Source organism: Gallinula chloropus (genome assembly GCF_964237585.1).
Source record: "Gallinula chloropus genome assembly, chromosome: 3".
Lineage (NCBI taxonomy): Eukaryota > Metazoa > Chordata > Aves > Gruiformes > Rallidae > Gallinula > Gallinula chloropus.
The window spans coordinates 82,230,936-82,258,473 of record NC_140087.1 but is presented as its reverse complement, the minus strand read 5'-3'; the positions used below and the strand labels follow the sequence as shown (position 1 = coordinate 82,258,473).

The following is a 27,538-nucleotide window of genomic DNA, read 5'->3' as shown; positions in this document are numbered from 1 at the left end:
GGTTTTGAGAATGCGGATGTGAGCGTGTAAGTTTTCTCAAGTGAAGTGTTAGTACTTGGTTGTAATGCTGTGGTGTAAACATAGGAATTTTTTGGAGTGCTGGAGTTAACAGAGATCAAGCTTTAGCAAATGATGCAGTGAGATTTGCTAATAATGTTTTCTCTCCTAGGCTGAAGTATCCCAAGATGAGTCGTGGATTTTCAGAAAACAACAACTTCCCGTATGACAACAACCAAATGGTTTTGGATATGATCCTGTGTTCCCTAATTGGTGTTCCTCAGCCTATCAACTGGGACAGTGTGGCAAGGCTAGTTCCAGGATATACATCCAAAGAGGTGAATTTACTAATAAAAGAATTCGTATACTTTAAGCAGTACTTTTTGAAGGGGTAAACGTCATGGAGGTGTGGGGTGGGGGGAATGAAGTTAAGGGGTTTATTTTTTTCCTGAAGTAACTTATACCTAAATAATAAAAAAAGTTAAATAAGCAGTAGATTATGGGAAAAAAAAAGAATTTTGTTTCTACAAAACAAAAACATGAAAGAAATACATTCTGCATCTTATTATATTTGGGTGATGAATGAGAACAAAAAATATTGGATAGTAAAATTGAGGCAGTGGAATAAAAAAAGGAAGTTATGCTAATGTATTTCAAATTACATAGCTAATATTTTCATGGAAAAGATGGCAGTACCCAATAACTTTGTGTAGATTGCAGTATACTTGCTGTCAAACCTGGTAAACTTTCTATGTTTGTCGTTACAATTCTAAGGATACTTTGAGTTACCAGTCTCCATTAGGTAGTTAAGAGTCTAGTTGCCTCTTGATCCTACAAGATGTAGGCTTGTCTTTCTGTGGTTGGAATAGAGTTGGACAAACTTAGTTCCTATCTGTATACTTAATCTTTCTGGACTGATGAATTTCCTGGTAAAATGCTTCTGGTTTCTCAGTAATAATTTTGAATTTTCCAGTTCTGAGGGAAGTAATCTAAAAAAGGGAAATGTATTTGCCCTTGTGAGTCAGCAAAGCTGGAAATAAACAAGCCAACTGTCTTTATTTTCTCACAAACTTAATCAAATGTGTCAGCTCACATTTAGGGCATTGCTACTGGGCACCACTGTAACCTTGAGTTTAGAGCATTGTAAGTGAATGATTGGGAGTAGAAGCTTATGAGGAATATTACTCTCTTTCTGGTGCTTGGCAAAGCATTTTGGGGGAGCTCCTCTATTGTTTAGTTTCCTATTTGCAGACAGTACCATTCACATTAAGCAAATAAAATACTTATAAAAGTATTGGTGAGCTCTCCCCTCATATTAAGCTATATAATGGATTAGTATGTGTATGGTTACTCTGCTTTAAAAGAATAAAGTGTCTCAAATATGTGAGGTTGCTGTTTAAGGCAATTACATAAAAGCACAGGTATACATTTACTTATCTGGTGGGTGTAGTAGACTGGCATCCTTACAAATTTGAGAAGCCTACATTAGTACCAGAAATATGTTGCTTTCTGCACCTTTCCCAAAGCAGCAGGTGGCACTCAGCAATGTCAGTTAGTTCAATCCAAAATAAATAGAAGCAGCTGCTTGAACAGAGTCTGACCAGCTGTGTCACAGGAGGATCACCTGGAGGATTAAGTAGACTTACTTGTATGTGTAATTTAGCTGTGTGTAGGATTCTGCTGAACCATATCTGTAACTGATATTGTATTGGGGCAAAATGGAAAGATTCTGTGACATTCTAGTTCATCAAAACATGGAATGGAAGGTTATTATAACTGCAGTGGAAATCACCAGTATCTTTTGTCCAAATCAGAATGAAAGTCATAGAGTGAAAGAATAATAATAATAATAATAATTGTTCAATCTTAATTAATTTATCAAAAAGCACATACTTTAATTCTCTTATTCAATTACTGTGGCTACTTTTAATAATACTTGACTGTTTATGGTAAAAGAACTAGTTACAAAAAGAAAATTTAAGCTCTCTCCCCATAACTCTCTCTCTTGAAGTTCAAGCTTAAAATCACAGGGTTTAAGGAAATAAAGGTTGAATAAGGTTCCATTGTGCTTTTTTTCTCGTTCTGTTAGAGTGGTCAGTTATGGTAAATCTTATTTTACTGTATGTTTATGTACTTTCTGGTACCCCTAAATAGGAAGTTTGGCTTAATATTAACTGTTTACCAGCTTAATAGTACCTGTTCACCAGTATCAGTTTCAAGTTATTAAAAATGTACTGAAAGCTACTGCTTCATTGTCATATCATTTAATCTTGTAACAGTGTGCAAAAAGGTTTGATGAACTAAAAAGCAGTGGAAGTTCACCTGTTGACAACCAGTATAATCCCCTGATGGCCGCTGGTGGGAGTCCTGTGGAAACTTTAGCTACATACATCAAATCCTCCTTGCTCGCTACACAGACAGAGTTTCAGGAGCCTGCTATTGGGCAGGATTCCATTACTATAACTGGTATGTTTTTAGTCATTCTGAAATACATTGGCTTGGCTTTTAATCAGTGTGTGCATGCTTTTCTGTCCTGAGTGGTAAACCCACCCAGGAATAGTAGGAATAGTATTTGTTCATCTTCTGAAAATGAAAGTTGAGTATAAATATAATACAGTATTATATAAACACAGTTATTTTCAGTTAGTTTAGCTTAAGAATCGATGTTTGCTTGGGTATTTTTAATAGATTGTCTTTCCAAAAGGAATAGATCCTTATGAAAAAATCCTATGGGTAGGTTTTTTGTTGGGGAGAGGACTTACTCTCCTATTTTGTATCCCCAGTGTTATACTGTTAAACCTAAAGGCATTTGCAAACACATGCAGCTGTGTTCTTAAAATAACTAGGAAGTTTTGTGTAGAAAAGCTGTGGAAAGCTGAGAAGGTGATCCCTTGAGGTCAGACACTTCTGTCCTGGAAAAAAAGCCCTGCATTTGCCATGCTGCTCAGTGGCAAGATGGCAAAGTCAAGTTACTTTTTTGATGCAAGACAGTCTTGCAATGATATACAATATGTTCAAGTCAATTGAGTGTCCCAATAATAATTTGGCAAAAGGGGACCAGTCTCAATAGTTATATTTCTACAACACAATTAATTATGGTTAATATCTCCTTAAGTACTTCTCCTGTAAGAAATTGTAATTCACTGTGTGATAGTTATTCTCTGGTTTTTATTGTAGACTGAAATGTTTTCAGTGCCTTGTAGAACTTGGTAAATGTGTTGCATGAGAAATTTGCTTCAGTAATGAGTAAACAATTTAGGTGTTAAAAATTATGAAGGCAGTGAAATGTTTAAACAAAATGTTGTGTTATGATGTCCTTCACAGTGCTGCAGCTTTCTGGTCAGTGTTCTCTTTGCAGAAGAGAAACAGCTGTTTGAATTTGCTGGAGAACAAATAAAATGTTTTTAATAACTGGTCAAGAGATGGTGTTTTAAAACTCTATATGGAGTATCTAGACTAAAAATTATTTCAGTTATGTATTTTTATATGCATGATGGGAAGTAAATGCTTCTTGCATCCTCAGGCAGCTACTTCTAAGATCAGTAGCTTCCCAGGAGGCAGTTAACAAGCTAAGAAATTTCTGAGTTTACAGAAGTCTTTAGGCAATTAGTGTATGTTTTAACAGTGTAATAAGTATTAATGCAGTTAAGTACCCTAATGTTTCCTATTACAAGATCCTAGCCTGAGATTTTTGCTTTCTCTGCAACTTTGGATAAATCATTTTTCCTGTTTGTATGTAATTTGGTGATATGAAATTAGGATAACTTTTTTCTCACAGGCTTGAGTGACGTTTTCACTCTTCAGGAAAAGTCTGTTTGTAAATATTTTTTGTTTAATTAATTACTTCCTAGTGGATTTATTCTCATCTGCTTATTGTTAGGATTGAGGTATATGGTCCTATTTGGATTTGTTTTGTAGAGATCAGTAACAGCAAGAAAAAGCAATCAGACCAAATTAATTTTGAGCTGGATTCTGGTTTTGACTAAGCTCAATGTATCACTTACTAGTTTTAAGGCAAACTGCTGTTTTAGGAGGAAATGTGTGGTGAAGTTCAGACATCACCATTGCTGGCTGTGGTTGTACATTCTTGTTGGGATTATTTCCTTTCCTTAAATAAGTAACTTCACTATAGTAAGAAAAAATTCTTATTTTTTGCAGACAGAATTGTTTGTTGTAACTTTTTTTCCCCACAGGCCCTTCTTTTAAAATACTTGCTTAAGCTTGCATTCAAAATCTGTGATTCCCCCTGCCTGGGTCACCTGGCTGCACTGGAGGCTGTGGGTGACCCAGCCCCTTCCAAGGTTTTACTGGAGTCTGTCTCATAAATCTTCCTCTTTTATCGTGTTCCCTCTGTTATGGCCTTACTAAAGCACAAGTGTACAAGGCCTCAGGCTGTATCTTTAAAGAAAGTTTTGAACACTTTGCTGTGTTCTGAGCTGTATAGAGCTTCCAGATAATTTCTGGTGTCAGTGTGCTTATAGCTATTTAGCCATAAGATGAAGAAGTCTTATCTTGGTCATCTTCAGAAGCATGCAGCCTCCTACATTACATGGGAGGGAGAAGATGCTTCTGGAATTCTTCTTCCTAGAAATCTGAGAGTAGGAGTAATCATGGAAGACAGACACGTGCCCTTCCATTATTAGAAAAAGATAAGGGTCTTTTGAAATTTCAGGTTGCAGTGGTCCGTTCATCACAGTCAGAAAAGTTATCCCGTGTCTGAATGCTGGGGTTGTGTTAACTGTTGACCCCACCCAGAAGTCTGGATTTAGTGACTCTACCTCCTGGACTTTGCTAAGTTTTGTGTCCAGGTCCCACTGCTCTGTGCATTTGTGAAGATAACCTGTTTGAACTGAAGTGCACCTGTCCTTGGTTCTGGAATTAGCTACTTGTAGTTCTAGGAGTCAATGAGTTTGTTGATCTGCTTTCTTTGTGCATTGTTTTATACAATCTGCAGCTTTGAGCCATGTGTTTGAGAAACTTGGCAAAATCACATCTTTAGAACTTCTGCTCTTCTGTTTGGAAGTAACATATTTCCAGAGCTAATGAATTATGGATGAGAAGCAGAGTTAGTCTGCGGCTGTAATATCCTGTCAGCAAAGCTTCCTGAAAAGAGAAGTTTTGATGTGACAGAACAAGCGAGGAGAGCTGATGGTGTTCCCAGAAGGAAATGCCCAGGACTCTCCATGAATCTTACTGCTCTCTGTTGAGACAGGACAGATCTGGGTTTGTCCAGACACTTGACTGCAACCTAGCAGTGCTGCTGAGCTGAGTTTCCAGTGCATGGCATTCAGAGCAGGAATTTGTTTTATCTAGTAGCCCTGATGGAAGCACAGATTTGTTGCTAGTTGTGTAACGTCACACCACTGAGAGAGCTGTACTTCACTTAGGTTTCCAAGATGCTGAAGAGCAAAAGGTCAGGCATTTTTGTTCTAATTCAGCTTGTTTCCCTTACATTTAAGGAAGACCCAGCACAGCCTCCACAAGGAATTGTTCTTCAGAATCCGAGAAAGGTCCTGTGCATAAAGGTGGAGAAAGCACTGATGAAAGCCAGGGGTAAGAAGATCTTTGTGTGATCGTTACCTAGGGGATTATAGAACTGACAGAAAGATGTCTAAATTGCTCATACTTTCCTACTGGCAGAAAGTAAATGACTGGGAACAGTAAATGTTGTAAGATACCCCTGGTATTTCTGTAAGTTTCAAGGTTAGTTTGAGAATTTCTTATGTGCAATAGAAAACCTTATTTATAAATTATCCAGAGTGTTTCTCTGAGTGAGTGAACGCTGCTGTGGCAAGAATGGAAAACAACTTTATTTTTAAAAGTGAAGCAAGCTTGATGCTCAATAGCATTTTAGTAATAATTTAAAAAAATGTGCTGTGAACACAAACTTTTTCTATGTAAAAGCAGGAAAGAAAGCTGTAAATGAAAAGTTCAAATGAGAAATTTGACTATGAATTCACATAGCCAGGCACTTTGCTATTTTTCCTAATATCACATCCCTGCTTTCCATGCTACACAAGTACACATAGAATAATGTGTGTGTTTGAAACCTAATGGTAACAGTCCTTCTGTAGAGACAGCATAAACTGATTCTAGCTTTGACCTTTTCCTAAGAAATAGAGCTTTTAGTGTATAGTAAAACAGTTTCCACAGGTGAAAATGGCTATTATATGCTGTTATTGTCCTTGGTGCCTCGCTAACTTAGGTGTATATATATATCTGCTTGTTTTTTGAATGAGATTAAAAAAGGAGACCAAATAAATTCTCTATGCAATTCAGGTAGTATCCTGCAACAAAATGGGGGTCTGGAGCTAGAGATTTTCTTTTTCTGGTCCCTTCACATAACCATGAGATCGCACTGATGATGTGTTGGGGGAAAAGCATTTGTGTTCTTCACATGACAATGCTGTTGGACAATAATTTCTGTTTGTTTGTATTAACTGTTAATAACTGCAGCTTGTTTTTCTTCTGTCAATAAAACCCTGTTAGTGACACCAGTGTTGCACTATCTGATCCAGATTTGGAGGTGAGGTCTTTGCTGATTGGTTTTGGTGTTCTAAGTGGCTTAAGGTCCTAATTTGGTTTGTGGCTTGTTTCCTTTTTGAGGCCAAATATGGTGATCCATGTGTGCGACGAAGCTAAAAACCTCAAGGAAGATTTTGTTTGTCCTCGGGACCTTCTGATTTCAGAAATGAAATACTTTGCTGAGTACCTCTCAGTGGATGCCCAGCGCTGGGAAGAGGTGGACATTTCAGTGCACTGTGACGTTCACATCTTTGACTGGTTGATACGATATGTTAAAAGGAACGCTAAAGATTCTGAAGCTAATGAAATGCCTACTTTAGGTAAAAGAAAGTGTGTAGATCGTTTGCCGTTTTCTAAAAGAGTGTTGCAAGAGAGATCCCCTGGTCATTGCAGCATGTCTCTGATCTGTCAACACTGACAGTTTTGAGGAAACATCCTGATAGCTGAAGCAGTGAAAAAGGACTTCTGTATTTTGGGATATGTTTTATATTTAAGACACTTGAGACTTCTTCTGAACAAGAACAGAGTGGTAGTTTTGAAACCCTGATGATTGCTGGGTTTTGTTTTGTTTCCTCTCTGCTCCCCACTGGTACAATTGCAATATTTGCTGAGATTCCAGTGTGGTCTGATACAATGGTAGAAAAATCTTTTGCAGTTATGAACTTCAGGAAAGTTTTAAATCTTTTTATGAGCCTTTGCTACTATTTAAAAAACCCAAACAACCAAACCAAGATAATAGAGTTACAACTCTAACAATGCAAAGGTTATGTTAAGCAAAATCTCAGCTGGGTATGATGGCTACAGATGGAAGTTAGTCTCGTGTGTAAAGGTTTAGTCATTGTATCCCTATGAAGCCACCTTTTCCAGTTTTTATAAATTTCAATTCATTATAGTTGCATTCTGGTTGTACTTGGTTTATCATTTATTTAAGAAGCAAGAACTTGTTTCTTAAGGTGGAAAATGCACTACAAATTGGAAGATGGAATGACAGGCTGGTTGGTAAAATAATACTTAAAACAGATGCTAAATAGGTAGAGGGAGGGATGGGATATGAAATTCTCAAAACAATTAATGTAAAAAAAACCCAACACTTTTTTTATTGTCTTTTAGAACCATCGAATGTCATATCAATTCTTATTTCTTCTGAGTTTTTGAAGATGGACTCGTTAGTAAGTATTTAGAAAGAAAGATTCTCTGCCATAAGTGTACGATGAGTTACCAGGTGTCTAACAGCTTATTGTTTGTGCTTTGCCTTTACATAAAGAAATGATGCAGTGAGAACATGTTGAGATTTTACAACTTTTCTTATTAAATGTCATAATATAATATTTGGAGAATCTCAATGCAAGAGTACTTAGAGTAAGTTATTTCTAAATGTGATAGCAGGATGTCGGATTTGCCTTTTGGTGATTGATCGAAGTAATATCAGTATCTGATAAGCTTTATCAAAAAGAATTATTAAATCAGTGAACACCTTTGGCTTCTATACTTTTTACTCAAGTGACTCTTCTGCAATTTAAGACCTGGTTCTCCAACTCCCTATAAGTAAAATCTACCAACTTGTTAAAATGTGTGTTGTGGTGACCCAGAATGAAATAGTACACATAGCTGTTTAAGTGGAGATCCAGCCAATACTAGGTAAAACATGTAACTTGGTTCTTTTTTTACAAGCAATTGTTGAAGATGAAACATTTGTGGAGTTGTTTTCTGGTCTGTAGAAACCTTTTTGGAGGAGAACACTAAGAGTCATGTTAATTCAGGGTCATCTTTAGACAAATCTGAGACTACTTTTAAGTTGAACTGAAACAGTTTTCCAAAACACCACACTTTAAAACAACAACAACAAAAAAGAAATCTTAGGGCAATCGGTATGACTTTTGGGACACCATTGTCTAGAATGCCTTTAAGTTATTTTTAATGTTTCTAATCTTCCTAGGTAGAAAAATGCATTCATTATTGCCACAAAAATATGAACGCTATTGTTGCCACGCCGTGTAACATGAACTGTATCAATGCCAATCTGGTCACACACATTGCTGATCTCTTCACGCACAACGAAGTGGAAGAACTGAAGGACAAAAGAGACAAATTTAAGAGGTAATGTTTTGCCCTGTACACTCCTGCAGTTGTGTAGGGCTTTTGGGTTATTTCTCAGAGCTGCTAAGACACTGGTGGTTTAAAGTGGCAGATTCTCACAGAAACAATTTATATTCTCATATAGTGCATCTTTAACACAGAATTTCATGAAGTGACTTCAGTGTTTTATATTAAAACTATGAGCAAGAGGAAAATGAAAGCTTTTTATAGGAGGTGAGCAAAAAGAAAGGCCACATTAGGAGTGTAACATGGACAAGTTATTCATGAATTCTCACATAGGAGCACGGATAAGGTTAAGAAACCTTTTAAGAGATGACATGCTTCTAAGTCGTCGAGCATGATTTGGCTTCAATGTTCTGTGAACTCTGGTGTTTGGGTGTAGAATTTAGGGTGACTGGAGGGCTGAACAATTGTGGTGGAGTACGATGTCATATATAAGAACTCTGCTTAGAATCAAGATGAGGGCAGACTGAGAGACAAGCCAGGTGAAAGTGAGGAAGTATTTAAATCAGTAGGGATGAAGATGACATAACTTTCAGAATGAAACATAAGTATAATTTCTCAGAAGCGTTTAGTTGGGGGCCTTTAGTCAAGGTAGAGGCTGGCAGTTTATTTTGGCAAACAAAGAATATAGTGGAGGGGAAAAAAATAAGGAATCTCTTGTCTCAAATCTTTTGTAAAAACAAGATATGACCAGGTCAGGAACCAGTTATCCAAACAGATTATTTTAAAGGTTAGTCACATTAAAAGCTAGATTCTGAAAGAAATATTATCAGAACATCATTGCTAGTCTCACTATACTCAAAACTTTTTTTTTTTCTAATGGGTATGTTGTGTTGCTGTCATTAATAGTAAACTTTTCTGCAAGAAGATTGAGAGGTTGTTTGACCCAGAGTACCCAAACCCAGATTCTCGAGGAAATGCAGCAACATTATACAGGTATGATATATGATTACTGCAGTTAAAAGGACAGTGCATGTGTGTTGAAGTCCTGCTCTTATTCCACTACTTACTTTCTATTTTTATTGTTGTTTTTCTTTTATTTTTTTAATCTAGATGCTGTTTATGTAAAAAGCTGCTAACTAAAGAAACTGAAAGAAGAATTCCTTGTGTACCAGGAAAAATAAACATAGATCAACATGGAAACATTGTCTATGTTCATATAAGGTAGTTAATATATATATATATATATATATATAGTTGAAGGAATATTTCAAAATATATGATTTCATGATGATTTTATAAAATACTACATGTTTAGGAATTACCAGATACTTGCACTACAAAACTAAGTCATAGATATGAAGAGCAGCATGAATCATCTCAATTTTTTATATTACCAAGGGGGGAAAACCAAAAGTAATTAAGTTGATGTGTTGTGGATGAAAATGAAAAAACTAGAGCCACGACTACTGGGACAGCTGGTTTGGGTTATACTGCCATAAATAGAAAATACTCAACTAATTCCTTCATCAAAGGGTTTTGAGATATATATATAGTTGGTGACAAATTGAATTAAAGGCTGCATTTCTACGCTTGTTATGGAGTGATAGATCCACCTCTGCCAGCAGACAAATGCTAAAGATGATTTTCTAGACTGACTTTATGCTGTCAAATCAGATACTCAGCCTGCTTAAAGACTACTATAAATAAAACTTCCTGGTTGTTCTTCTGTTCTAAAGTATTTGTCAGAGGAGCTTCCAGGACTTGCTCTGTATGCATGCCTTACTTGTTTGGCACAAATGCTTAATTCAATTCTGTCTGCTTGATCTGTGTTTGTGAACAGCTGGATTTTCTTCTTAATGAAGATTAGTGCTGATCAGCTGCACTTCCCTCCCTCCCCACATGCCCCCTTTTGAGGATGATAGTGGGAAATTAGTAACAGGAGACCTTTCTCATCAGATCTATTCAGTTCAGAACAACCAAAACACAGTTCAGTGTCAGCTCCCAAGGTAATATGTATTTAGTGTTACCTCCTGTGAGTAATTCCAGGGTGTGGATCGAGTTCTCCCTCACAATCTAAATAGAACCGAATATCATGACCCTGTCCTGACCTGTTAGGATCATTGGTGATTAGCCACATAAAATTCATTAATTGTATTACTTCACTTAAGCTGACCTTTTGTAGCTGCTGTGCAATTCCTAGCATATAAATGTACAGAACTTTAAAGTTTCTTGGAGGATTTTTTAGGGTCTAATTTTTTGTCATGTGGTACTTGTGACTGCTTTTCTGCACAGAACCCATTCACCGTTCCTCAGGTGAAGTGGCACTGGCTACTGATGCCTTCAGGCTTGTAAGCCTATCTTTAATGACTTAAAAATAGGTTTATATTTATTAGTTATCTAATGGTGCCTAAAACTAACTTCCAGTTAGAAGTACTGCTTGCTTAGTCTAGCTTGGATGTCTGTATAATAAATGACAGTTCAGACCAGGGCTTAAAATTGGAGGAAAACAGTGTCTGCTCTTCCTGAAGATAACCTGAACCAGTGCAAGTTGTGCATTCTCTTTTGAATTCTGAAGAAGCATGTGACATTTTGTCACTAGGAAGGAAAATAGTCTGAATTTTTAAGGCTAGAAGTCTAAGATAGATTCATAAAAAAGGCATGGTCTTTTATTTTCAATCTTTAATTCTTAACTGGGTAATTGCTCTTGCATTGCAAACTTAGAGAAAGCAAATAAATAAAATGGTGGTACTTGTGTTACACAACATTACTTTACAGACAGAAAGCTGCAATATCATTGAACTTGCTTGCATGATTTCTTCTAGTCTGTGTATTGGGTTTTCCTTAGTTTTATGGTTCTCCTGATTTCCAGAAGGCTTGACATTTATCTTAGCTTTCATACAGTGAAAATTGATAAGCTTCAGGTGCATCTAGCTGTAATTCTTTGTTAGTATAAAGTTTAGAAAGCTGTGACAGCTCTTCTGTCATTCTATCTGAATGTAGTAATGATTGTCCCATGTTGTATCCTTCCTGTTTGTAAACCCTTCCATAGGCCTTTCACCAGTAGAACGTGTGTTCTGCTCCATCTCCACCTCACCTTTCTGGCAGCAGGATCGAATCAGAAGTGTGACTCCATGTATTCTGTGTGCAACATGACCTTTTACTTTTTCAGAGACAAAACCTGGGAAGTCCACGAGTACTTGATTGCCCTTCATGAGGAATTGAAGTCTTGGCGGGATGTTTACTGGCGACTTTGGGGGACTGTTAATTGGTTGACCTGCTCAAGATGTAGCCAAGTTAGTATGTTGTCACTTGTTTGTTTGTAGATGGCTTGTTGTGGGTGACTTTTGGGGGGGTTGAGGCACAAACTAAAGCAGTTTGGAAAATATATGGCAATAAAGCTTGGTATATGTTCTTTATAGTGTGAAATTGTGACATCTGTCAGTAATCTCATCTCTCACTATCTCTTTCTCTTCTAATATAGTCTTTCCTGTGTACTGAATTCTCCCATTGTCAGTACCATTCGCAGCCAGTTCTTTATCCAGGTGTAGCAAGTGCTCTGGGCTCAACTGGGACAGGAGTGTATCCCTGTTGTAACCAAAAAGTACTTCGATTTGATCCTACAACCCTCCCAAAGGTACTTCAATATTCCTTCACTTTTAAAAGAGCATGGTGCGGGGGTGACAGCGTGTTATGAAAATAGATCCTTTCCGAAACAAGGACTGTAAAATGTTGCAGTGTCCTGAGGCAAACTGGGACCTCGGGGGCACGAAAGTTAAAAGTTGAGCTTCTGTTCTTCTACTTGCTGAAACTGATTCTTTCCATGAACTCAAGTATCTGATGGGATGTGTGTGTATGTATTGCAGGGCTGCAAAGTGAGGGATCACATGGTTGATGTACCCTCAGGAAATGAAGATGGGGATACTTTGCCATTTCAGGCTGCTAAAATATTGGATGATCTACTCCATCACAGGGATGTTATTGTTGTTCCTTTCACTAAGGATGAGAATAGGTAAGAACACTGTACTGTGTTACTGAAATGACTTTGACTTAAACACTTAACACGTGCACATATAATGTTTGATTACCTTGCCATTTTAAAATGGATGATGTTGGATTTCTTAAAGGTAAGTTACTCTTGTTTAGTTGAAAATCAGGATGAGAAGAGCAAGTAGGTTTTCCTTCTGCATTTCAGGCATTTAGTCATTCAGCCTTCATAAGCATTCACTCCTACCTTTGTTTTTTAATGTATTGCTACCAAAGCATTATGTGGCTGACTTGGATTTTCCTTCTCTTGATATATGATGAGTAAAGAAGGACTGATTCTCAAGTTGTGAATTAGAAAAACGTATTTCTCTCTTTCTTTTTTTCTCTTTAAGTGATTCTGGTATTGGGCTCTGCGATGAAAAAGGCCTTGAATGTGATGTGCTTGTAGAACCAAATACACCATGGGGTCCCAGAACTGGAGAAATCAATGCTGTGAGTGACTGCTCTAATGTTTTGTCCCCTCTTTCTGGTCATGAAGAGTCCTAGAAGGGTACTTTGAAGAATTAATTAGGTAATTTTAAACAGAAACCAAAACCCATATGTTGTTGGAAGGAGGAGCTTGCTGCTGAGCATTGGTACAAAATACCTGATTGGTGAAAAGGGAAAACTCTTACCAAAAGTCCACCAGAAATGTTTTAAATAAGGCAGAAGCAATTCTCCATCAGTCTCTGCTTTCCACCCTGTGTTTTAAACTGATGACACTTAAGGATCCAGTTGTACTTTCAAACATTTCACATGACAAATATTTAAGTAATTGCCGCTTTCATTTTCATCTGCTGATGCATTTGGGTATGTGCACATGACTCTTGCAAGCCCATAGATGAAAAACAGTCATTTTTAAGGAGACAACTTGTAATACTGCCTCTTATTTAAAGAGAGCTTCTATGCAAAGATAAGATTTTGATCTGCATGCATTGTGGAGCTTCTAGTAACTCAGTGGTCCTGATTGTAGCACAAAACTGCTGAATCCATGAGAATCTGAAACTCTCATGCAATTAATGTAGGGAAGGTGTTAAATTTAATAACTCCACAACAATCTGGTACATAACTGCCCCCCTGCCCTGGACTGTTATTTGTTTGGGGTTTTTTTAATTAAAATCAGCTGTAAGTATTTTTAGTGCTAAAGTTAAGAAAATTAAAACGTGTCTCTGGATTCACTGCATTTAATTGTTTAGTGGGTCACAACCTGTTTGCATATTTAGTCATTCCACCAAAATTTCTAGTTTAAGATGAGAGTAGGCCTTCAAGGAATTACCAGTGTAGATTGCTGTACTACAGCACACTGTTCTTTGGTTTTGGGGTGTTTTATTAATGTGGGTTTTTTTTGTTTGTTTTGGTGTGGAGTTTTTTAGGTTTTGTTTGGAGGTTTTTTTAGAATTCCACTCACTTTTTTCCCTCTTCTAATTATTTATAGTTCTTTGACTTATGCTTTTTTTTCTGTCTTTGTGACTACAGTTTCTTTCTCTGAAGAACTGGACTTTACAGCTGGTTAGTAAAATATTTTGTTCATAATTTAAATATTTGCTCTTCTGCACTGGCAGAGAACTAACTTTATCTCTTATTTTCTAATTAATTTGCTGGTATATTTATTTTCTTACTTTTGCTTTAATTAGGATGTTTTAGTATAGCAACACTTTTTACAAAAAAGTATAAAGTATGTGTGAAGTACTACTTTGGCCTGAATAAAAATTAAAAATTCCTTTAAAATGTTTTTGTAAATGACAACAAACAATAGACCAGCAGTGCACCTATCAGTCCCTAATAGTTCATTAGGCTGACAGAAATGTAAATCATCAAAATTGTTTTGCTCAGGGTTGTATCCCATCAGATCTCTGAAGATGGACATTCTACAGTCTCTCTGGGCAACCTCTTCCAATGTTTGTGCACTTGAAACAAACACAAATAAAAATATTAAAGCATTCTTAAGCAAAGATTTGAAGTTATTTTACTGACACTTTAGAATTATGCTCTCAGACCTGACTTTGCACATATTTGTGTCGCAAAGATACAGAGCTTGGTGTGAAGATGACTCCTTCAGGAGAGATTTAATGTGTCATTTAATAGGAATCGACTCTCACTTGTACTCCCTGGCGCTTTCCTCCTCTCAAACAGAAACAGCAGTCATTGTTATCTGAAGAGGAGGAGTATACCACTGGCTCAGAGGTCACTGAGGATGAAGTGGGGGATGAAGAAGAAGTATGCAGAAAACCAGGTACAACAACAGACTGTACAACCACTGTCCTGGGAATTCAGAGACAGGGATCCAAGGCAGTGAATTATTCAAGAGATTTTAAACATTAGGAATTTTTAAAATAAAAAACCAACATGACTTGAATTTTTATTTCTAGTTTTTCTGTGTGATCAAAGAATCACTGGCAAATGAGGAAAGCTGCAACTTTCGGTTCCTGAGATGTCCTCAAGAGTGTCATTTTCAGGAAAGACTGTGAAATAAATGACTGTTGAAGTTTTGCATAGATAGACATTGGAAGGAGAGGCAGCAGCTACATGACTGTTTTTGCATGGGGGTTTTTTTTTGCAAAATATTCTTTCGACTGCATAGTGGAATTGCTAATGAATGTGACTAGGCCTGTGTCTGCCTTGAAGATAAACTTTTTATGGTCTAAAAGGTTTTCTGTGGATTTTTTTTGTTTGGTTGTAGGGGTTTTTTTTAATATGGTAAGGGATTTAGGAACATGGAAAGCTTCTCCTTTCCGTCCTTAGTAATGAGTCATTTAGACAGAGGCAGTTCATTGTCCTTTTTGTCTTGACTCAAAGGGATTGAAACATGCCAGTTTGTTTTTTTCTAAAAAAGCAACAAAGTTGAATGAAAATTTGTGTAGTTTGACTTCAAATTTGTTTGCTGTCATTGCTCTGAGCAACTGAGTTGCTTTCAGTTTTCCAACAGAAAAGTTGTGCAGTTACATGTAAGCATTTCGCATTTTAAATTTGTACTTAAGCTCCTGTACACTAGTCACAGAAAAGTGTTTGAGTCATCTGTGTGTATTAGCATGTCTGCAATGCTAACAGAGGGAAAACTGTGTACATTTACTCTGTTTGTAAAAGAATAGAGGGGAAGAAACTCTTTTGTAGCTATGTAGGTGAGAAATTCCATGGTATTAGTAGATGTTTCTTCAATTAGCAGGGAGAAAGGAGAAGCCAAAAAAGTCGTACAAGCACCCAAAGAAAGTAGTTTCTTCACCTAGTGTTCAGAAAAAGGAGAAGCCATCAGACAAGGTAAAGTCAGAGCTGTGAAACTAGCCTCTCTGGGTTGAATAATGTGGAATTCTCTTAAGCTTTGGACTTGATCTTAAAACATAGTTTATATCTTTTTCTTTCTTGGTAGTCAAGTTCCCGTGATGCATCTCCATTTGTGTAAGTAGTTTTCAAAAGTCCTTGAGAACGTATTGTAGTATAACCCTTTTTATGATCTGTTACTGATAACCTTGTGTGCATCTTTCTTTTCTAACCAGTGTGAGTGTGCAGCAGAACAAATGGGATGCCTCCAGGTCACTAAGATTCAACCAAGATGCTCAAAGAGAAGATGGTCCGTTCTTGCATGAGTTTAGCTTTTATAAAGTTAATACTACACAAAGAAAATTAACCTTTCTATAAGAAATGGCTAGTTTTCCTAAAATACAGCTACTTAGAAGCCTTTAGGTTGAATTTCATTTTGGAGATAGCAATGGGGTTTTGCTGTGGTTGGTTTTTTGGGGTTTTTTTAATGTGGATACTCCTCACCTGGGAGAAAACAGATTTCAACTAGGCTAGTTGTTAGGAATCAGTTGTGTATAAATCACACATCAGTCTCAGACTTTTCTAAACTCTACAAAAATATTCATCCAGCTAGGAACTCCTCCTGAAAAAAATGTTACGGTAGGATCTGATTGGCATTTAATTGCAATCTCATCTGTTCTGCAGGAGGGGAAAAAAGGTGGTGGCAGGAAAATAGCAAGAAAAAAACACCATGTAAACCTGTTCATTGTAGCCTTGTGTACAGTTTGAAAAAGAAATGGGCAGCATTGGTCCTACTGACTGGGAAAATGCTGGAAAGAAGTTCCAAGTTTTCGGGGGGGCGGAAGTGTGTCATGTATTTGTGTTATGTTTATGTTTTTTATTTGGAATGTCAGCACATAACTTACAGAGATTATAGTTGTGTCACCTAATGACTATATAAATGTGTGAATAATCTTTCCTGCATCTCCGTGCCATTTGTTGTTTGTGCAGACAGAGATAAACATTCACTTCTATCTCTTTGCTGGTCTTTCTGTCCAAAAAATACTCAGAATTCTACTCATCTGTTCTACCTTTCTCAATCTCTCCTGATCTTGTGCATTTTTTTCTGTTTTGAAAACCTGTTTCAAGACCATTCCCATAGATTTTGATCTCAATGCCTCAGGCTGATTCTGGTAAGAGTGCTGCTGCAGCTACATTACGCATCAGGACGAAGGACCTTGGTTGTTCAATATTGTTTGGGATTTTTTTTATTAGTTTGTGGTGGTTTAGGCCTGGCTGGAGGCCAGATGCCCACCAAAGTCAGTCTATCACTCCGCTTTCCAGTTGGACAGGGGAGAAAAGCTAATTTTACAAATAGAATATAACTAAAATAGGCATCTTATTCTCTCTTTTGTGTTTTGCAGCAAGGAAAATGTCTGTTCTAAACATTCTTTTTTTCTTCTGACAGATCAGAGAAGAATGTCTGAGATTACAGGGCACTTAATAAAAATGAGACTGGGAGACCTTGATCGAGTCAAGTCAAAAGACAACAAAGAAGTAAGATTTGCCCTGTCACAGCATAGTGTTTGCAGGATTGAAGGGGACCTTGGTAGTAAAAATATGTAACACAAATGAAAATGCTGCCTATTCAAGGCTTAAGTTAAAGAACTGAATTTTATCAATCTTCATTTTTTTTCCATGAATGGGTTGGGGGGTTTTTTTAGGAAAATAGTTAAAAATAATACTGTAAGTTCACCTCTGTTAAAAAACTGGACATGGAAAATGTTTCAGGACTGGGTTGTGATAATGAAACCAAGTATACCATAGGTTCTGCTGAATATTAGTGATCTTCAGTCACTGGAATAATGTCAAAATGTGATTTTTTTATTATTATTATTTTTTCTTTCTTCTTCCCTCCTCCCCCCCCCTCCCCCCCCCCCCGGATTCCAGTATGCAGGAGGCATTTATTCTAGACTTGAAGCTCAGATCAAGGCCTCAGCGCAGGTCAGTGCACGACAGAACAACACTGAGAAGAATGCCAGGTAAGATATCAAAAGTATAAAAGGAGAATGTGGATTTCAGGGATGGGTGGATTTGGCTTAAAGAAAAAGGTGCCTCGTTTCATACACTCTTTTGCATCAAGATCCCTTCCAATGAGTTAACCATATATAATGTGAAAGCTTCCTTTGTCAAATTAAGCTAGAGTTAAGAGAATGAAGCTCTTGTTCTTGAAGAACTCTTACTTTACAGCTTTGATAGTGGAAGGTTGGCTGCTGCTCCAATAAAATTTTCTGTGAAATTATGGATAACCAGAAAAATGTTAGCCAAGATTCTTTGGCCTCCTTCCAAAACCAAAATCCAGAAAACCCCCCCAACAATCCCACACCAGAAACCTACATTACTGTATACTGGTCTTCTCCACCTTGAAAGGATAAAGAAAAAATGGGCTGAGAAGCTGGCACACACAGTGTGTGTTTGTAGAGCTCGGAACTGGTCATAATCTGGCCAGCAGGTGAGCCTCTTGAGCTGAGGTTTGTGATGGAGTCGCTGACAAACTTTTAAGGGATGGTCTAGAAGCTTCAAATATGCTATCAGAGGGTCTGTCTTCCATCCAAAGAAATGCACGTGACTTTCTGTAGGATTGGTGGTTTCAAAAAAAGGGTATCTGACCTCACAGTTCTTTCAGCCACGTACCTTCGTCACGGGTTTGTAGCTTGTGGGTGCAGGTATCCTAGCAGAAAGGCAGCTTTCTCAAGAACAGCTTTTGAGAGCAATGGGGTTTTTTTTTCCCCTCTCCTCTTAGCAGATGCTTTAACATGAAAGTAATTTCAAAAAAACACTGTACCAAAAAGCTCACTGGAGAAAAATTTACAATTCTGGCAGTAATAATGTACTTATGTTTCCTTTGTGTTCTTAATCCAGGTCAAAATCCCGTTTTGGTCAAGGCCGTCCAACATAAGGACTCCTGAAAAACCTTTAGCCAATATTCATTACTGCTTCCTGAAACTACACTCTGATGTATGGAGAATGCACGTCTCTGAAGGCTTTCCAGTGACTTATTTATTACTTTAAGCCTTGTAGGTTTATTTTGAGCGATAAATGAATGCAAATCCAATAAGGTCTGTATTTATTTTAATTGTAAATATACTGTTTCTTAAATTTCATTGCTTTTTTTTTTTAGGCTATTGTGTTAAGTTGCTTAGAAAATATTTTATAAATCTACAAATTTAAATTATTAGAATAACTTTATTTATGGGGAAGACACAAATGCCTTTTAGTATGCTCAAAATACTGAAAAGGAAGAAGCAAGACTACTGAATTCTGAGTAGGGTCAGCAGTGTTAACACAAGTCGCCTAAAGTATTTATAGTGTGTAGTGTTTGATGGTATGTTTTAGGTCAGTCCTCTGGGGATTTGCATTTAAAGTCTGTGACAATACCTGTGACTTTTAGAGTAGTTTTTAAGCAAAATTTCAATGCAGTTCTGAGGCTTCCTTCTGTATCTCACACAAGTCCCATTGGTGTGAAGGTGGGTAGCAGGTAGAGACTAGACCTCCAAAGATGATGATAAATGCCATGAGGATGCGGCGTTGCATCTTGCATGTGGAACGCTTGCTTTATGTGTATGTGAAACGAATCCTCATTCCCATCCCATATCTGAACCCTCGTGCACAATACAGTGGCTTGTTCCCTTCTAATAGCCAAACCTTAGGACGCAGAGCTGTTAGATCTCTTACCAATGCTATGCTGCTAAATTTCTGACCAGATAAGCTATTAATTCTGCGTCTTTCGAACAGAGGTGAATCATTATGGACGTTTGTGCATGTAGATCTTTTGGGTCTAGTTACTTTCTGAAACCTGCCTAATAATACTGTTTAGAAGTCAGATGCACTTTCAAGTTCTGCATTTGGAGCAATAGAATACAAGTTTGTCTATGTGTAAAATCCAGGGCTACCAAAATGACATAACTTGCCTAGAAAGTAAGTTGCATATTAGCAAAGAAAATGGCAATAACCATAGCTGAAATCAATTAAACATACTCTGACTTTTTCAAACAGGTAGAAAGAGCACTCAGGGAAAGCTTATTCCAGGCCACAGATATATGCTAAATTGTGAGTTTGGAATTAAGTCATAAGATTCTTCGATGGGAGGAAGGGTGGGGTGGGGTATGGAGAGGGTGATCGTTGTTTCAATGCACTCTTCTCTCCATTTGGGCTTTATTTTGACCTTGTTTCTTGAGGATTTCCAGTAGGCATTAGAAGACTAGGATAGCAATACTTGAAAATACAGCTTTTAAGGTGGAAGATTGTTATTGACAAAAAAATGAATGTTGTTTGTTTGTGTGTTTTGTCCAATGCTATAGCAAATTCAAATCCCAACAAAACAACCAGGCAAATCTGGATTTCCATGGTTCTTATTTCGGGCAGGAACAGTAATTTTGCAGGAGTGCTTTAATCTGTATCAAATAAATAAGGCTTTATTAATGCCTCAGGCCTGTTTGCAAGTAATGCGGTTTATCAATGCTTGGAAAACTGATTTGTTGGAAGAGGATGTATTTATTATAAAATGCACTGTGCAAGAAGATGCAGTAGAGTAAAGGATTTTTTTTTGCTGCAATTTTAATGGCTTCTTGATAGAGGATTGTCCCAAATTTCCATGGTGAACTTGGCTATGAAAGTTGCAGGCTGCATGTGTGTTTAGTTTTCCTAGAACTAGTGACTTGAAGAGAAGGGAAAATTCTGCTGGTTTTTGTTCTGTTGAGAAGTGCCACTTCTACGTGCCAGTATTGTTGCGCTCAAAAATACTTCTGAGCACCTAAGACTGTACATCATGTAAGTTTTTATCTTCCCCCCCCCCCACCCCCCCCCCTTGCCAACCAGCTTGAATTTTTATCTTATATTCCTTTTGAAATTTTGTCTTGGTTTAATGGAAATAAATGTTACTGATTTAAGAACTGTGTGAGGTTTTTTTATAGATACTTGCAAGATGGAAGTAAGTGCATAAATGTTTTGATGATTTCAGTGCTGCTTGTGTATTTGTGATTAAACTGCAGCATTATGGTACAGACTTTTTATCTGCTGTGACCTGGTTATAGCTGAATGTGGAGCTACTCCGTGTCTACACGAGCGTAAAAGAATCTTTACCTGCACTGAGTTTTGAAGCTGGATGAAAAGCTCATGAGTGAGCTGCCCTGCAAATGGCCCAAGTATGCAATATGTCAACCTAAGTAAGCTGTGTTTTAAAACATGTTGAACTGCCACAGTGCTGATGGTACCATTCAAACAGTCTGTTAAATCTATGAACAGGACTACTTTCCATGATTCTGTTTCTAAAAATCACTATATGGATGTCCTATGTATGTGGAGTTGGTATACCAGGAAGGCTGCAGTATACGTCCTGTAGTCACACGTGTTTAAACTCATTGGTTGCACTGTCCAGGAATCTTGGAGAAAGGGCCAGAATTTTAAGTTCAGCCACAGTATTGGCTCCAGGAGAAGAAAACCAACATGATTGGAGACATGTGGATTTATGGCTGCCCCAGTCTGGAAACATAGAACTGTGTGTAGCGTGGGCATGTTTAATATATTTGGGAGGATTCTTCTCTTTGCCAGGAGGGAATTGATTTAAAACAACCCCACCATCGTTTCCTGGAGTGTACAGGCGTGCTGTGTTGTTTTGGGAAGCTGCTCCTCTGCATCAGACACTTGAGCTAATGCATGGAGGTCCGTGCTTCCATTTAGGCACCTCCTCCTCCACCGTAGGCAAGTGGTAAATCTTACAGTGTTATTGTGCAGGAGCACCTACAGAGAAATAGTGAAGACATTCCTCCTGCAGCTGCTCTTGGTGAAATCTAGTATGTATGAACTGTAGCACCATGTTCTGAGTTTGCTCTGTTTCCGATAATTAGGAAGTAAAGACAACTGCGCTCCAGTTCAATTTATGTTACTGTGGGAGTAGATTTACTGTTGAATCCCCTCATGGCTGTATCTATAAATAAAACCAGCCAAAGGCTTTTCCAGGCTTGAGCTAAGTGACAGCACAGAGCTGCTGTCCCCCTGAGGATAGTGTCTTGTCCTGTCTTTGAGCATCATGATGGTGGAGGCTGATGGAACATCAGCCAAGTCTGAAGGCTACAGCAACCGACACAAAGTTGCACAGAACTGTATGAGCTCCCCTACTTGGGAATGGGCTTTGGATACTAATTTGATAGGTGCTGCTGCTATTGAAAGTGGGCAACATGTTCAGTTTGGGGAGGACTCTGCACTCCTACACAGCCTTTAGTAGCTGTCTGTTGCTTGTCAGGGTGCAGGGTGGGGGGAAGTGTGTGTCATGCAGTGTTCCACTGTGCCTGTGTGCTCAGCAAGCAATGCTATCCTCTGTGAGGCTGGATTCTGGTTAGTGGTGTTCAATGTCAGTTAAAGATGTTACCACTTCTTTCCACCACCCCACACTTGCCAGGTTGTATTCCTGCTTGTTCTGTGTAGCTCGTTTGGTGTTACGAAGAATCTCACCTTTAACACCAGTCTCCATCCTCCTCCTTCCCTGTGGGCCAAGTGTAGAAAGCAAATTAACTTCATTAAACTCTCTTCTGGGTCTGATTGCGTTGCGATGGCTGAGGCTGTTGTGCTTCTCTTTGGCCTTGGAGAGTCCTGATCCTGGAGAACAACCACTGAGCAGGAAGAGTCCTGCACGGCAGCCTCGGACTAGGGCTCTCCCAGCTGAACAGCTGCTGCAGCTTATAAAAAGCAAATAACAGGGCTGCATTGGAGCAGCAGTTCTCATTCTAGACCTGCCAGCAGGTGCCCTCTGACTCAGATCTGCTTTTGTACTCTGTTTGTGCGCACTGAAGGTCTACCTCCTTCAGCTGCTAGGCTGCCTCCCTAGGCAAAAGTAAGGGAGGTCTCTGTGGAGTTTTACCTTCTAAGGTCTCACACCCCTACTTGTTGCTGAACTTCCAGCTCTCTGGGATACTTCCTGCTACCTGAGATCCCATAAAACATTGAAGCTGTGATCTGAAATACCCAAAGGTACGTTTTTCATTAGCAAATTAAGATTCCAGCACATAAATATTTCTATTGGTCAAGAGGATTGGTTGCTAGAAGAACTTTTTGGTACAGATGTGTCCTGGTTTCAACTAGGATAGAGTTAATTTCTTCTCTAGCAGTGGATGGAATGCTGTGTTTGGGAGTTAGGATGAGAGCAGGGTTGGTAATACACAGATGTTTCTAGTTGTTACCAAGCAATCAAGGACTTTGCAGTTGTTCATATTTCCCTGCTAAGGAGAAGGGAACTGATGCAGCCAGGACAGGTGACCTGGAACTGGCCAAAGAGGGTATTCCATGCCAATTGCATCATGCTCAGCATAAAAGGGGCGCTGGTTTTAGTTCCTTAGGGTTTTTTTTTTCTCCCCTTCTCCTTCCCTCTCCTCCTCCCTTTTAAAGAACAAGCATCTGTGTGGTGCTTGGCTCTCAGCTGGGACAAAACCACGACAAAATACTGGCTTATTTAGCCTCTGACCTGGCTGTGGCAGCACGAACATATGTGATATGGTTCAGTGAACAAGATCAGGAAACTCCTCTTCCTTTTTCTACTCCCTAAGAGGTGTTTTGTGCAATGATCTGTCTTCTGTATTTTGCCCCATAGCTCGGCCATCATGAACAAAGGGAACAATCGGGCAAGGGAGTAAAATAACTGCCTGAGATTTAGCTCTAGTAATAATGCTGTTGAATGCATAACCACAGCTGGATGTGGCCTTTGTTCTGAAGGGATGGTGCCCATGATTGAACTTCTTTTAGTATTTTTTAATTGCTTCTGTCTGAATTGCTCCCACAATTCCATTTAAGTTATTTAAGGCTAAGAAAAGAGAGCGATAATTTTATTTTTAGCCATTACATGCAATTGTACTATGTTTTGTGTTCTCAGTCAAACTACAGTAATTACTTTAGTATCCATGGTGACAAAACATGCTAGCACAAACATGAAAAGACCTTGGTCTGGCAGCAGTTCCCTTACTGCGTAAGGAGTTGCTCTTTTGAATTGAAGGTGCATTTACCTCCAAATGATTGGAAATAAACCCTATGATTAGCTGTATCACTTGTAGTCTTTGAAACGTCTCTGCAAGCTTTCAGTGTCACTCTTTTTTTTTGTTTTCCTTTCAGGAGACAGCATTGAAGCCAAATGTTTTAACTACCTGCTAAACCAAATTTCAATGTCTACTAGCTGTAAAGAGGTGTCTGCTTCCATCACATCAAATAGTAATTGCTGCTTTCACAACAGGAATTCTGTGTTTATTCCTTGAGGAACAGTTATGAGAAAACTCTCTGCCTTCTTTATGAGACCAGAAAGGGCTAAGGCTGGTCCCTTTGCCTTTTGACACCCTGCTGAGTTCTGTTTTCCATGGAACCACATAGGTTTCTCTCATATTGGTCAAGACATCTTGCTAATTTATTTCTCCTCCTCGCTATGTTGAGCATTAAAATAAAACCAGGCTGTTGTTTGTGCTGTGTCACAAAACGTGGTTTTTTTCCTTGTTGGCTTCTTTTTATTGCCCCAAAGGGACTTTGATCCCACAAGCTGAAAATGATAAGCACATTATGAAGCTTGTGGGTTGCTGTCAAAAGCTTACTCCAGTCTCTCGCTGTGTTCTTGCTGAAGCGGTTCTCGAGATACCGACTAGCTTATGATATGGCAAATGAGATGATTCTTTGGAAGTATCATATGTGAAAAGGACCGTTTCTGCCCTCAGTAGGATATTTTTTCACTGCAGTGCTCATGGCGCTTTCTCCATCTCTGGTTTTTGTTTTGGTTGGTTGGGTTACATTCACCTGTATCGACGCGCAAAGTAAGTAGTGTCATTTCTATAAATACTTCTGAGTCTATTCCTGCTTTTATTGAAATAAAAATTAAATGTATTAAATTCATAGAAATCACAGACCTCGAAGCTTAAAATACATTGATCTGTTGACTGATAAAATAGCATCAGAATAAGCAATCTTCTTTGTTCCCAGGGAAGCCAGCTGTGGGCTTTCAAGGGCTCAGCAATCACAGGTTGAAAACCACTGCTCTTGTATGGGCAGTGGGTTTTTACAACTTCTCTTTAAATTTCTTTGGCTTTGGTTATTTTATATCTGCAGCAGGCATTAAATAAAACGCCGAGGCTGAAGCTGAGCCTGGGGATGTATGATTTTGAAGTTAGGATTACTTGAATTCCTTGCTGCTGCTATTCTGCTGAATTAGATTGGAGTAAGTACTGGGTTTACGCCTGGTATTTGCTGTAGCGGTTAAGAGCTCTGCTAAAAGTTCTCTTTGGTGTACTGAGGAGAGGGCTTCCAGAAAGAGAAAACCCTGCCATCCGTTAGCTGGATCTGGGAGTAGGAACTGTGTCTGCGTGCCTAAACTTGCAGTCAGTGTAATTCTGGTCCTTCACCCTTCCCAGAGAATTTCTGCAACAGGGAAAATGCTCCAGTGCCTTTCCCTTGTTTCTGGTCACTCCAGAGAATCACTAGAAATGGCTGAGAGATTATCTTTTCTGTGTGAAAAAGCAACAAGAGCTTTTATTTAATTATTAGATTGTGTTTATTCAAGTGATGTAACAGTCCAAGCTTCTGTGTTTTTATCCAGAGCCTTGCTTTCCAAAATAGGCTTTCAAATACTTGGAGATGGAGGTAGGGAATGTGATGCGTAACCTGCAGCTGGTGATTGTGGAAGTATTCTGTAGAGTTGTTCAGTTACTTTTGTAGAAATCTGACAATCGCTCACTTAAAAATGGGGTCCTGCAGCATGGTGCAAATACAAATGCATCTGCCTAGACAGGCAGAATTTCTCACTGCTACTACTTTTAGTAACTATTGCTTTGAGTATCCAGTAATGTTGGAGAGAAGAGTGGGGACAGTCTTAGCATCGGTGCAAACCCGTGTAAGACCATGGGAGTTGCGCAGGCATCCATACAGGCACAGACTGTACTATGGCAGCTTGGGTGAGTAATTCTGGTCAGGGAAGGAGGAAAAAAACTGGTGGATCTCTGTGAGTATAGTTTGTGGATTTAGAAAAAGAATTGTCACTTTTTTATCATACAGAGAAAATGTAGAGAGGGGTCACTGAGGTACAATAAAACACTCACAAAAGCCCCTTTTCAGAAAAAAAGGTATGGTTCAAAAGCTCCACCTGCTATAAAAGTTTAAGGAGAGCAAATTTCAGGTAAATCTGAAAATTTGCCTCTTAGCCCTAATTTCTTGGATTCTTGCTAACGTTTCAGTGGTAAATAGCTCTGTGTTTACAGTTTCCTTGGGAGGAGAAAACATTTGCAAGGCCAGAGTACAAGAGTAGTTTTGGTTGAGATTCCCACCAATGTTTCAGCAGGAAACTAACAGGGACTCATTGCTCTCAGGCAATAAAGCCCAGGTTTTGATTAGGTCAAGGTACAAAGGAAGTACAATTCTTTACCTAGACGGTTTTGCATCCCTTTTTGATGGCTGCTTTTTAAGTTACGAAGTCCTTTTTGGGGCAAGGATAGATTTGTGTCCAAGACACTGATGTTTACCTACTCCCTGTAATGTTATATTGCTTTAAACCCTGAAAACCACATCAAGGTGCCCCCATGATAAATATCTTTCAGCTTAAACTAGCGTGTGTATCTGGTTTTATATAGATAAGCTCTTTTACATGGTACTATGCCTAGAAATCGTCCCTCTGTGTTGGTTGTATGTGACTTTTTTCCTTTTTCTTCTGTTTAGAAACCACAACTATAAATTGTGACACAGCACCTGAACCACTTGCACTGCCACGTGTTTTGGATGACTATGAAGGTAAAATCATCATGTATTTAATAATGAATCTGTATTATTAATTTATTTACGTTAGTCTTCGTATGTGGATGCAACAGCTGCCTACATGGAAGACTGCTTGAATAAATGAATCCAAACCCCAAAATTCCCTGATCTAAGGATCTCACTGTCTGAATAGACAGCACAGGCAAAGGGAAAGGAAACAAGTAGAGAAAAAATTATGTTTATGGTTCTCCTTGTCCATTCAGCCCACAAGAACTGATCTCTTCCTTACCTCCTGCATCTGAAGGAATCAGTACCTCTGCAGCCCTGCTTTGCTTCTGGAGCATGCTCAGCTTCAGACCAGAGGATCTCAAAAGCCCATTTTCTGTTTTGTTGGGGCAGTAGGGAGAGCAGATGGGGTGAAGAAGTGCAGGCAGACTTGCTCTACGGCAATCAGCATTGGTTACTCCATATATTTTCCTTTTCTATTCTAGTTTTCTTGGTTAACGTAGTGCACACTGTAATATTGTGATGTTTATTTAATTTGTGGAACCTGACAGGGTTAAAGTTACTTTATCCCCACGTTTTCTGTGCTTCCTTAGCCTGGCTGACAAAGTGTGACTCTGCCACACTGGGGAGGTACAGTGACTGCAAGAGAGCACAGTGCAAAAGTGTAGAAAGTACTTTGAAAACTCCTTTTATTTTTATTTGCATTGCAAATGCTGTAGAGCAGATAACTCCATCCTCCTTTTCTCCCATCGCTAACCAGAGACGTTACTGTTGTTACCTAAAGGGTAGGGCTTAGAGGACCCACAGTCAGGACCTGACTTGCCTAATGTATCAGCGATGTCAGTAGGCAAAAGCCTAGCTTGTAGCCAAGGCATTCCATTCAGGGCATGTGGGAACCCTTGGGATCTCAGGGAAACATCCACCAGGCCCATGCTGACAGTCC

General features: G+C 38.6%; 1 protein-coding gene across 2 annotated transcripts; it reads left to right on the top strand.

The window, feature by feature from the left end:
* Positions 1-185: 185 nt before the first annotated feature.
* Positions 186-18,781, top strand: SANBR (SANT and BTB domain regulator of CSR; the record flags this gene model as incomplete). 2 transcript variants are annotated; one of them, XM_084261526.1, is made up of 20 exons in its annotated part: positions 186-335; positions 2,277-2,463; positions 5,457-5,550; positions 6,604-6,842; positions 7,633-7,691; positions 8,459-8,619; positions 9,472-9,558; positions 9,676-9,786; positions 11,735-11,858; positions 12,047-12,199; positions 12,429-12,574; positions 12,942-13,041; positions 14,065-14,097; positions 14,722-14,821; positions 15,752-15,843; positions 15,953-15,981; positions 16,080-16,153; positions 17,291-17,379; positions 17,773-17,864; positions 18,745-18,781. In XM_084261526.1, the coding sequence occupies 20 exons, from the start codon at positions 186-188 to the stop codon at positions 18,779-18,781; spliced, it is 2,157 nt and encodes a 718-aa protein (XP_084117652.1). The 2 variants fall into 2 exon arrangements, with proteins under 2 accessions (XP_084117652.1, XP_084117653.1); XM_084261527.1 differs by lacking the exon at positions 12,047-12,199.
* Positions 18,782-27,538: the final 8,757 nt, after the last annotated feature.